Source organism: Labeo rohita, chromosome 15 (genome assembly GCF_022985175.1).
Source record: "Labeo rohita strain BAU-BD-2019 chromosome 15, IGBB_LRoh.1.0, whole genome shotgun sequence".
Lineage (NCBI taxonomy): Eukaryota > Metazoa > Chordata > Actinopteri > Cypriniformes > Cyprinidae > Labeo > Labeo rohita.
This window is the reverse complement of record NC_066883.1, coordinates 17,867,565-17,879,551: the sequence shown is the minus strand read 5'-3', so window position 1 is coordinate 17,879,551 and position 11,987 is coordinate 17,867,565. Positions and strand designations below refer to the sequence as shown.

At 35.2% G+C, this 11,987-nt stretch overlaps 1 protein-coding gene across 11 annotated transcripts in view; it reads right to left on the bottom strand.

Moving 5' to 3' along the window:
* Positions 1 to 1,976: 1,976 nt before the first annotated feature.
* ncam1b (neural cell adhesion molecule 1b) overlaps positions 1,977 to 11,987 on the bottom strand; it is a 127,940-nt gene continuing 117,929 nt past the window's right edge. For 7 of the 11 annotated variants that reach the window (XM_051129194.1, XM_051129195.1, XM_051129198.1 and 4 more), the window contains 4 exons: positions 9,219 to 9,414; positions 8,849 to 8,965; positions 4,933 to 5,514; positions 1,977 to 3,386 (listed from right to left, as the gene is read on the bottom strand). In XM_051129194.1, coding sequence (XP_050985151.1) covers positions 3,266 to 3,386; positions 4,933 to 5,514; positions 8,849 to 8,965; positions 9,219 to 9,414 — 1,016 coding nt within the window. In that variant the 3' untranslated portion in view covers positions 1,977 to 3,265. Of the gene's footprint in view, positions 3,387 to 4,932; positions 5,515 to 8,848; positions 8,966 to 9,218; positions 9,415 to 11,779 lie in introns of those variants that run through there. The other 4 variants (XM_051129202.1, XM_051129203.1, XM_051129204.1 and 1 more) reach the window with 2 other exon arrangements.

Below are 11,987 nucleotides of genomic sequence, written 5' to 3'. Positions count from 1 at the left end.
ACCTGTTTCTTTCTCTCTTTCTCTGTTGAGGACAAAAAGAGGATATTCTGAAGAATGTTGGTAACCAGATATCTGACTTCTGGAACGTACTTGCCGTGAACTGTTTGATCAACAGCGTTTTTTAAAATATCTTCTTCTGTGCTCACCATGACTATGCATTTGAACTACGAACTGCCTTAAAGAAATAAAAACAGCCTGCATGTTTATGCCAAACTCTTTTCATTCTTCATTTCATTCTTAAAGAATTTTAAATCTTTATTTTAATTTATTTTAATTCAGAAAATGGGGTTGTATTCAAGATATTAAATGCAATAAATATATATGTTAGTGTTAAGTATGTTTATATGAAAGCATGTGCAGTCACGTTGTGACCTCGTCCACCAACATTTGAGGCTTATGAAACACTGCCACCTCCTGGCCAAGTTAAATAATCGATAAATAGGTATTTTTTCAGTGTCTAACGTGGAAATTTCTTAAAAAAAATAAATAAATAAATAAAACAAAATCCACTGCCATTTTCTACTGCCACTGTAGCGCCATAATAAGATCTCATTTAAAGAACTTCTTCAGAACCTTTCTGTCATTTGAATGTAATTTTTTGATAAAAGTGTTGACCACTAACAAGTTACCGGAGTTTTATTGTTGCAACAACAACCGTACTTTGATTAGTACTTTAAAGGGTATTCTGGTTAACATATTTGTAGAAACGGATAAAAATACTTCCTGTTTATAATGCTTAAAATGAAAGCGATCGAGTGTTATAAGATTAGTTCACTTCCAGAAAAACAAAAATATAAAAAATACATACATAAAAACAAAAATCAGATAATTTACTCACCCTCATGTCATCCAAGTTTATGTCTTTCTTCAATCGAAAGAAATAAATGTTTTTGAGGAAAACAATCCAGGATTTTTTTTCCAATAGTGGACTTCCCTGGTGAAAAAAACAGCATATGCTGGTTAGGTAGGTTTTGATGCTGGTTTAAGCTGGTCCTTTGCTGGTTTATGCTGGTCCTTAGCTGATTTAAGCTGGTCATGTTGCTGGTCAAGGACCAGCTTAAACCAGCATCAAAACCTACCTAACCAGCATATGGTGGTTTTTTCACCAGGGTTAAGAAGGAGCCAGTGGGTTGAAGGTTCAAAATGCAGTTTCATTGCAGCTTCAAAGGGCTCTACACGATCCCAGTCAAGGAACAAGGATCTTATCTAGCGAAACAATCGTCATTTTCTAAAAATAAATGAATAAAAATGTATATACTTTTAACCACATTAGCTCTGGATTACTCAGGTAATCACGCTGGAATTGTCACATGCCTGGTTAGTTCTTCATCTGTGTATTTCTGTTCAAAAAGGTAGGGTAGGGAAACAACTCCATCTCATTTTCTCCTCCAAATTCAAAATTGTGAGACATGGTTGTTTTACCTTTTTTTTTTCCCTTCATGTAAAGGACGTTTCACTTTCTTTGCGTGTTCGCTTTGTAAACACTGGGTAGGTACTTCTGGTACGTCACGCATGGCGAACAATTGTTTTTAAAATATATATATATAATTGTATTGTTTCTTAACAATAAATGACCAGTGGTCTCTCTAGATAAAACCCTTATTCCTCAGTTGGGATTGTGTAGAGCCATTTGAAGCGGCATTTAAACTGCAATTTGGACCTTCAATCCGTTGGCTCCCATTTAAGTCCACTATACAGAGAAAAATCCTGAAATGTTTTCCTCAAAAACCTTTTTTTTTTTTTTTTTTTTTTTTTTTTTTCAGCTGAAGAAAGAAAGACATGAACATCTTGGATGAAATGGGGGTGAGTAAACTATCAGGAATTTTTATTCTGGAAGTGAACAAATCCTTTTAAATTTTTAAAACATCATAATGATGTTTGACCTTTATAAATCTGCCAAAAGTAGAGTTGGTACATTTAGGTCAGATTATTAAAGCATGATATTACATGAACACACCAAACTATTAAGAGAATCATTCATGTTTTAATGAGTTTAATTAAAATGTGTTAGAACAACACAATTTACAACATGTTCTTTGCTTATCATTGTAAAGCTCACCCTTTATACTGCTATTTCATGGGTCAAATCCCCATATACATGAAACGATTTACAGTTTTGGGGCAAACTGGCAGTGAACAACTGAACAACTGGTGTACAATGGGCAAACAAAATTATCTTTCATTCATTCCGAAACATTATAGAAAGCATCAAAATCATGAAAACATCCAGAAACTTCACTATTTGTCCATCAGACTGCCATAAACTGAAGTTGTACAGTTCAGACCAGTCTTGTTTAACATCTGACATGGGCAAGCAAACAGTCATGCAATGAGTGATGATATAAGAACTCTTCTCAGAGTCATATGTCCTATCAGTCCCATTTCATACAGGACTGTTAACATACGTCATGTTATAAAAGGACAATCAGCAATTGCTGCAAAGCTATGGAAATTTTCTTGAAGGAAAAGAAAAAGGCAATAAAGATCTTGATAGCACAATCACAGTGCACAAGCTGGCAGGTGACAGTGTGAAACATTTCTCCAGAGGTACAAGGTATAAAAATGAGCAGATGTTTTAGTTTAAGTCGATGCTTGTTCGAAGAATGATTCGATGTATAAATCCCATATATTAGAAACACACGATAATTGTAAAAACTGATCTAATAAAGACTTCAGTAGCGAATCAAATGGCTTATTTGAAATCTTTATCAGGTCATACAACAGTATGTTAAAATATCTTAGGATATTTTTTGTCTTTACATACTGTAACTGCCATGAGTTATCATCCAACAGGCAAAACAGTTAAGTGTAAATAAAATATAATGATAAAATATAATAAAATACAAAACTAACAACAAATCGAACCTAGCCCTCAAACACTCAAGATAAAAAAATAGGAGAAATCATTTACATTTTAACAATGTACTTTGCAAATAAAACGTTCGTGTATTGAATAAATCATTCTCCTGAATAACTTGATGCCCTGCTATAATAATCATTATTTTAATGAAAAAAAAAAAAAAAATAGAAAGAAACACAAGAACCGCTATAAGAATATCTTTGAATTATATGAATTTGTAACTCTGATACGGAAACTTCTGGAAGTTTACTCAAATCAACAAAAATAAAAGAAAAATTCATACATACATTATAAGTGAAACGTCTGTCTGTAGATACACCGCTTTGTTCAGAAAATTCATTAAGGGCACTGTTAAACAAACACGTTCATGGTCACCACAACGCTTTTACTCCTCCATTCCTCTTCTCATGCTTTACTTTCAGTGGCGTTTATTTGCGTAAGGGCGTTGGGTTCTGCTCCAGTCCCCAGTGCAACTTTCTTCAGCTCTGCGTTTTCGGTCATACTCTTCTCATCATCCAGAATTTTCCTGCGATTGAGACCATCAAAAGGACAGTTCAGACAAAAATGAACATTTTGTCATCATTTATGCACCCTCATGTCATTCCAAACCTGTATGAATTTATTTCTTCTGTCCATTTCATAAATCATTCAGTAAGTCGAGTTGAGTTTTTGCGTGCATGCAGCAAAAACAACTTAATATAACACATTTATTGTGATTATTTCACAGTACACTATATATTTAGTTAGAGCTGCAACGATTCATTGATTCTATTCGAGTATTTGATTAAAAAAAAAAAAATCAGTAGTTATCGAGTAATCGGCAAAATACCAGAAGTGGTGCATTCCACATAATAAATCCATTTAAAAATAATGAAGCATAATCCTACTGAGAGTTCACAAATGCTACGATTAAAGTTTACCGTAAAAGCTGCTACACCAAACTGTTATCATTTACATGTGTGGAGCGTCTCAAACTCCATCTCTGCATGTTGCTGTGAGTTTGGCTTTATTATAACGTTCATCTGGAAACGCAACCTGCGCTATCTCAACAGATTTGTAAGGTAAATAATTTATAAACCTACGCAAACACAGGAGAATACATCATTATCTTTCTCAATATGCTAACTGTTCATTGCAATTTCAAAATAAAAGTTTAAACCCTCACTCTGAATTTACACATTTTTATGTTCACATATTCAAGAAATTACACTGGCTGTAGCTTTTTCTATCATAAGGAAATGGCCAAATTTTAAAGATTAAGTGGACATTTGAATTAAATGTTGTAGAGTCAATAGTAAACACGGATTAGATCCTGCAGTAAAGTGTAAAAAAAAAAAAAAGTCAGGCTGGAAGTACATGGTTTTAGCTGGTTGTTCCAGCTGGTCTCCCAGCCTGACCAGCTAAGGAAGTGGCCAAAACTTCTCTTAAACCAGCCTGCTGGCCAGCTACAACCAAACAACCAACTTAGGCTGGTTTTAGCCATTTATTTATTTTTTATTATTATTAAAAAATAATAATAATAATAATTGGGTCATTATATATTTAGGGTTTCACATGGATGCACTTTCCTGGACTTCATAATCTCAACAGCCATTCACTGGCATTATAAAGCTTGGAAGAGCCAGGACATTTTTTAATATAACTCCCATTGTATTTGTCTGAATAAAAAAAAAAGTCATATTACACGTAGGATGGCTTGAGGAGTTAATCATGTGGTAATTTTCATTTTTTGGGTGAACTATCAATTTAAGTGGACTGGAAGTTTTCGGAATTAACTATTCTCATAAGGCTATTTAGAATTATAGTTCTTAGTATAGTTCTATAGATCTTTATAGTTATTGTCTTTAATGTGAACGGCCCTTTATTTTCATGTTTGGAATGACATGAGGTTGAGTAAATTGTTGAATTTTCATTTTCACCGCAACCTTTAAATGACTAAATCTAAAGAATCCATGCACATTCACTGATTCAGATGACCACATGCAGTGAAATTACAACAAATAACTAACAGCCACAACAAACACACACAAACAAACTGAGAAAACATCTACAGAGCATCTAGAGATCCATACTCGTCCTGTGCTGGAACAGATGGGCCACTGGAGCCAGCTGTCCCCACAGCATGTGACCCATCCTGAGGGACGTCTGTATCTGGAGCCAGTGGGAGCTCTCCATCAATCTCATGTTCATGATTCACTAAGGGGATCGCGACGCTGCCCTGTGTGCTGATGGGATTTAAAGTGGCATGAGACTCGGGCGACTCGAATTCGTTTTCTGTTACTTTTGAGTTTATAGCAGCTGGCTGGAGAGGGGATGAAGGAGGCACTGGGACTGGTTCTTCTGAAGGGACCACTGGAGAAACCTCAGCTTCTGGGGAATCGCCCAGGTCTACCAGGAGAGTAACATTAGCCGGGTCGGAAGACGGGGGAGATGAGACGGAGGGTTTGGTGTGAGATTTGGGCGTGCTGCTGTTTGGTGGTGTCATGTCAGGGTTAAGAGGGTCAGAGGGAGGTGCTGTGATGCTGGAGGTGAGAGTGGTGCTTTCGCTAACTGGGCTGTTCTGGCTAAGGTCAAAGGTGTCAGTGACTGTGTCTGAGTTAGTGGGGATGGAAAGAGGCAAGTCCACCATCGCGGCGGCAGTTTCCATCACTTGCCTGTGAGAAGAGGGAGAGAACAGAGACACAGACGGGTGATGTCGACACAGAGGGGAGACATTGAGGGAGAGACACCAAATCATTGCAGGTATGAGGTTTACAAACACATGCAATACTGATTTAAAATATGGTATTGCATGTCTTGTAGAAGTGGTGATACTATTAATGGTCACTAGAGGGAGTACTTGATCTAAAATGTGAATTATGATGGGAACAATGTAGGTAAAATGAGCATGAGATCAGACAACATGAAATCAAAATGGGTTTTGTTTTCAGTGCCTTGCAAAAGTATTCATACCCCTTTATTTTTTCACATTTTTTGTTGCAGCTTTATGTTAAACTGCTTTAAATTACTTTTTTTCCCACATCAATCTACACTCAATACACCATAATGACAAAGCACAAAACAGATTTGTAACAACTTTAGAAATAAAAAACTGAAATGATGCATAAGTATTCATACCCATCTCTGGGACACTTGAAATTTAGCACTCATATCGCTTGTAGATGTTACTACTTCGAGTGGAGTTAAACTGTGGCACATTCATTTGAATTAATGTGATTTGGAAATGAACACACCTTTTAAAAAAAAGTCTAACAGCTAAAAATGCATATCAGAGCAAAAACCAAGCCCTGAGGTCAAAATAACTGTCTATAGCGCTCAGAAACAGGCTTGTGTTGAGTTGCATTGAAGTTTCACAGCATGTAGCCTCCATTATCCATAATGGAAGACGCTTGGAACAACTAGATCTCTTCCTAGAGCTGGTCTCCTGGCCAAACTGAGAAATTGATGGGAGAAGGGGCTTTGATGAAAGTTGATGACAACTCTAGTTGAGGTCCATGATCATGGACAAAACTTATAGGAGGACAAACATCACTGCAACACTCCACCAATCTGGTCTTTATGTCAGTGTGGCCAAACTCAATCCTCTCCTTAGTGAAGACACATAAAAACCCACTTGAAATTTGCAAAAGGACTCTCAGACTGTTTCCCTCAAACAGCATGTTTGAGAGAAACCAAGCACTGCTTATCACCTGCACAGTACCATCCCAAAAGTAAAGTGTGCTGGTAACAGCCTCATGCTGTGGGACAGTTTTTCAGCAGCAGGGACTGAGGAATAGAGTAGAAGGAAAGCTCAATGCACCAAAATATTGAGACAGCCTTAATGAAAACCCAGTCTAGAGCATTCAGAACCTCAGACTGGGCAGAAGGTTCACCTTCCAACAGGACAATGACCCCAAGCACACAGCAAGAGTGGCTTATAGACAACTCTGTGAATGTCCTTGAGTGGCCCAGCCGGAGCCTTGACTTGAACACAATCAAATATTTCTGGAGAAACCTGAAAATGTCTGCTAGCCCCTAACCAAGCTGACAAAGCTTGAGAGATGAAGAGGTGAGGTGAAGAATGGCAGACAATTGCCAAATGTAGATGCGCAAAGCTTGTTGCATTATACCCAAAAAGACTTGAGGCTGTAAAGGTGCTTCAACTAAGCACTGAGTTAAGGGTATGAATACTTATGCAATGTACCTGTTTCAATGTTTTATTTTTAATAAATATGCAAAGTTGTCCAAATCTGTTTTTTGCTTTGTCATGGAGTGTAAACTGATGTGGGAAAAAAGTCATTTAAAGCACTTATGTTACATAAGGCTGCAACATAAAATTGTGAAAAAAATGAAGGCGTATGAATACTTTCGTAGGACACTATACATTCCTCAGGCTTACTGTGCACAATTTGTTTGTACACATCATTTTAAAGATGAAAAAAAGCTAGTTTTCACTAAAATATGTAGTAAAAACCCGATGAAAGATTTATGTTATTTAAAAAATCCACATGAAATGGTTCACAAGGTGAGCTACTAGCACTACCTTTTGCTATTTTTACTGGAACACAACTTGGCATACAAAACTTGTAAAAGAAAATACTGATACGATGACCACAGCTACTGAAAGAGCTTACAGGTGGTGATGGATATAAGCGCAGACTTAAACCAAATGACGTACCATCAATTTTTCCCCACAAAGAAGTCTAAATGACCCAGAATATCGAGTGAAATACAGGCTGAGAAACTGCTTTAGTGGCTGCAGCGGCATGACAAGCATCGGCATTTAAATCCTGCCAGGATGGCATCTAGCGTTTCTTGTCTCTGCTGTTTATAAGCTGTTTTAGTAGCTGTGGTTGACTAAAAGCCTCAAAGGCATCAGGGCTAAAGGGAAGAGAACAAAGACATGGGTCTTTAGGAAGTTTTATTCGTACACAGGCATCTTGCCATTCTTTTCTCCTTTTCTTATCACTAGGAAAAGCAGTGAAGACTTACTTTACTTCCCTTGTTGCCCTTCGACTGAAAATTACAAGAAGTAGTCGCACAATGCGACACTGTATCAGCATTTTATTTTCCGAGTTGTGTTGCAGTAAAAATAGCAACAGGTAGCACCAGCAGCTCACCGAGTGCAACCATTTGACATCATCGATAATTGGTGCCCCCCATAGTCCAAAATATGTATAAAACAATGTGGATTTTTAAAATAACATAAGTCTTTTATAGGTTTTCTACAACATATTTAAGTAAGAGACATCATTTGTTATTTTAAGCCACACAAGCCTTAATACTTTAAATTACAATTTTAATTTTTAATTTTTTATGCTCACCAAGGCTGGATTTATTTGATTAAATATACAGTAATATTGTGAAACACTATTGCAATTTAAAATAGCAGTTTTCTAATTTAATACATTTAAAAAATGTAATTAATTGTTTAAATATTTAAGATATTATTCTTGTGATGCAAGCTGAATTTTCTGCATTACTCCAGTCTTTAGTGTCACATGACCCTTCAGAAATCATTCTAATATACTGATTTGCTGCACAAAAAAACATTTTTATTATTATCAGTATTGAATGCTCTAAAGAACAGCATTTATTTAAAACAGAAGTCTTTTCTAACATAAATGTCTTTACTGTCACTGTTACGTTACTGTTTTGATCAAATAATTTTTGCTACATAATATTAATATTTTCTTTCAATTTATTTCAATTTATTGTGATGCTACATTCACACCCCTAGGTGTCAGTATAAGTTCAAGTGAAATGTTTTTCTTATTTTCCACAGTTCCTTTTGGTACCAGCAACTGTGCAGAAATGACACACACCGCAGCTTTAAATGCATTGCAAAATGTTGTTTCATGTTGTCTTGGAGTTTAAAAATAGAAGATAAATAGTGGAGGTGGCTCAAATGGTTATACTTAAGGTGCAGAAAACACTGATTTAATGGCATTGCAGATGTTCTGTGATTAAGTGATTGAGCACAGTACTATCACATAACACTGAGCTTACTCTGGTTCGGTCAGCGGCGTGGTCTCATTAGGCTCCGGATGGCCTTCTGCGTCATGATTGGCTGTGGCCTCTTCCTCTGTCCTCACTTCCACAATGGGCTCTTTAGACACATCTTGACTGCATGCAAAGAGAAAGCACACACATCTGCTCATTATACAGCAGTGAGTAGAGTTTGATGAGGTCACTAAAGCGGTGGCATAAGAGAAGCTCTTGTTTTGAGGTTTGAGGCTTTAATAGAACAGCTTATGTGAGTGAAAATATCCATGCTTTACATTCATGCGCTTTACAATGGAGGGCCCTTGACTGCTCTCAATGTGTGATATGAGTTTGAGTCAATTACATAAAGCGCAAAAGCATTGTGGATACTCACACAAAGGCAGCTTTGCCTGTCTCTATGTCTTTGCCCTTGGTGCCTTGGCCGGGTTTACCACAGATGCACATGAGGATTCCACACTTGTTGAGGAAGCAGCAGGTGGCGTCCACGATCAGCAAGAGCAGCACACACACCAGTATAAGAATACCGACAATTACTCCAGTGTTCAGGCCTGTCCCATCTTCCATGGAGTCTTGAGAAGAAACAGGAGAGATACAGACAAAGAGACAGGAGGAGGATCACCAACCCGAACTGGAGATGCACAAACTGCATACAATGTAACAGTCAGGCAAGCATGAGTTATTTTCAGATCATAAGACTAACAGGATTCAGCAAAGCAAAGACAATTGGTGAAGGCAACAAGGCAAAGCTAACAACTTCCCCTTTAGACAGAATTGTGAACTCAATGGATATAATGCACAAGTTTGGGCTTAAAGGGATAGTTCACCCTCATGTCATTCCAAACCCATAAGACCTTTGTTCATCTTCAAATTACGGTTGAACCACTGATGTCTCATGGACTATTAAATAACGTCCTTACTACCTTTCTGGACCTTGAACGTGTCAGCTGCGTTGCTGTCTATGCAGGGTCAGAAAGCTCTTGGATTTCATCAAAAATATCTTAATTTGTGTTCTGAAGATGAACGAAGGTCTTACGGTTTTGGAACAACTTGAGGGTGAGTAATTAATGACAGAATTTTCATTTTTAGGTGAACTATCACTTTAAAGGGACAGTTCAACCAAAAATGAACTTTATTCACAATCATGTCACTTAAAACTGTTTATCTTAGTTTCTTAAGCTGATACAAAAGAAGGTATTTTGAAGAACACCGGTAACCGAACAGATTCGGTTCTGAACAAGTTCCATATCATGTTGTCCATATAATGGAAGTCGATGGGAAATCTCTCAAAATATCGTCTTTTGTACCAATAGAACAACATGAGGAGGAATAAATGATGACACAATCTTTACCTGCTTCTTTGCGACCTTTATGCTTTTTTGACCATCAGTAGTTAAAATAAATAAATAAAAATACTTACCCATAAACACCAGTGACAGTTAAGATCATGACGATATGATGATGGCAACTCACACAACATAAACACTATTTATGACAGATTAAAGTCTTAGTGTGTCATAGCAAATTACATACGCACCACCATTCAAAAATTTTGGGTTGGTATGTTTGGAAAAACAAAACAAAACAAAAAACATAAGAATAAATTACATTTTAAAACATACTCTATTCTAAATATATTCTATTACTTTAAATTAATTCCTAGGGACCTATGAAATTTTTTTTTTTTTTTTTTTTTCCCCAAATTCAGTTTTTTCCCAATTTTAATTTTTCTGGATTCCATTTTTTTTTTCGTTTTAATTTTTCTAGCCTCTGTTTTGATGGTTAAAATATGTTTTATTATTTTTTTCTCTCAAATTCATATATATATATATATATATATATTATATTCTATTGCATTCTAATCTAAATTTTTATCAATTTATCAACTAATTGATAATTGATTTTATTTTATAAAAAAATAAATGAATAAATATTAAAAAATATATAAAAACTATATATGAAAAACTTTTGTCATATCATTAGTAGTATATTATTAGTGTTTATATATATATATACACTAATAATAATTTTAGTAGTAGTAGTAGTAGTAGTAGTAGTACTATCAGTACATTAAATAATATATTTCTATTCAGTTTATTCAAGTTAAACCGAAATTTATTTTGACGGGTTGCTGTGAACTTTACGTTTCAATGGAATACGTTTTTATTTCTTTCCCATTTTTTATTATTATTTTTTTTAATCAAACTCTTTCAATTTGAATTGTTTACATTTCTCTGGTAAAACTAATTCTGGTAAATAACTTTTCTGCTAAAAATACTAATAATAATTTTATTATTAGTAGTAGTACTATCAGTACATTAAATAATATATTTCTGTCACAGTTTATTCAAGCTAAATTAAACTTTTATTTTGACGGGTTGCTGTGAAGACCTCAACATTTGTGTTTGTATATGATATGACAAAGGTTTTTTTAACAATAAACATTAAAATGCTCATGAAGTGACTTTCAGAGCAGTTCTAGAGATTATGTTTATGTGTTCATGCGCTCATATATTTGAATACAGCGCAAGCGTCACAAGCGTTTCAATATGCGCACAGTATACAATATACAGTATGTCTTGTTTTGTACAGTATGTCTGTGCCATTCATTCACACAGAGACACACAGAAAATGCAGGATTCACATTTAAATAGTCCTTTTGAAGCTTAATATTCACAGATATTGGTCCAAATCTCATTTTGATGCATTTTGTGGATTTTGCGATTTTGTTCACGTTTTGTATCATAGGGCCCTATATTTCTATTTATTTATTTATTTATTTTTACAATATAACTGATTTTACTGTTATAACCATCAAATAAAATTCAATCTTGGAGACTTTTTATCAACAACATTTAAAAATTAACCAACCCCAAACCTTTGTTAAAAATACAAAAAAAAAAAAAAAAAAAAAAAGACACTACAACATTATATAAAAATGAATTTAATAATGCCACGTGTGAACAATAGCCCTAGTGATGACTATAATACACTGCTGTTTTTCAAACATTACAGTAAGTAGAAGCCTCAAAAAGTCTTTTAAGTAATAAAATAACATCTGAAAGGTTTGTTACAAAGTTCATTCCCAAAGGACTGGTACAATTTTAGTTCAAACGATCCGTAGAGCAAAAAAAAAAAGAACATA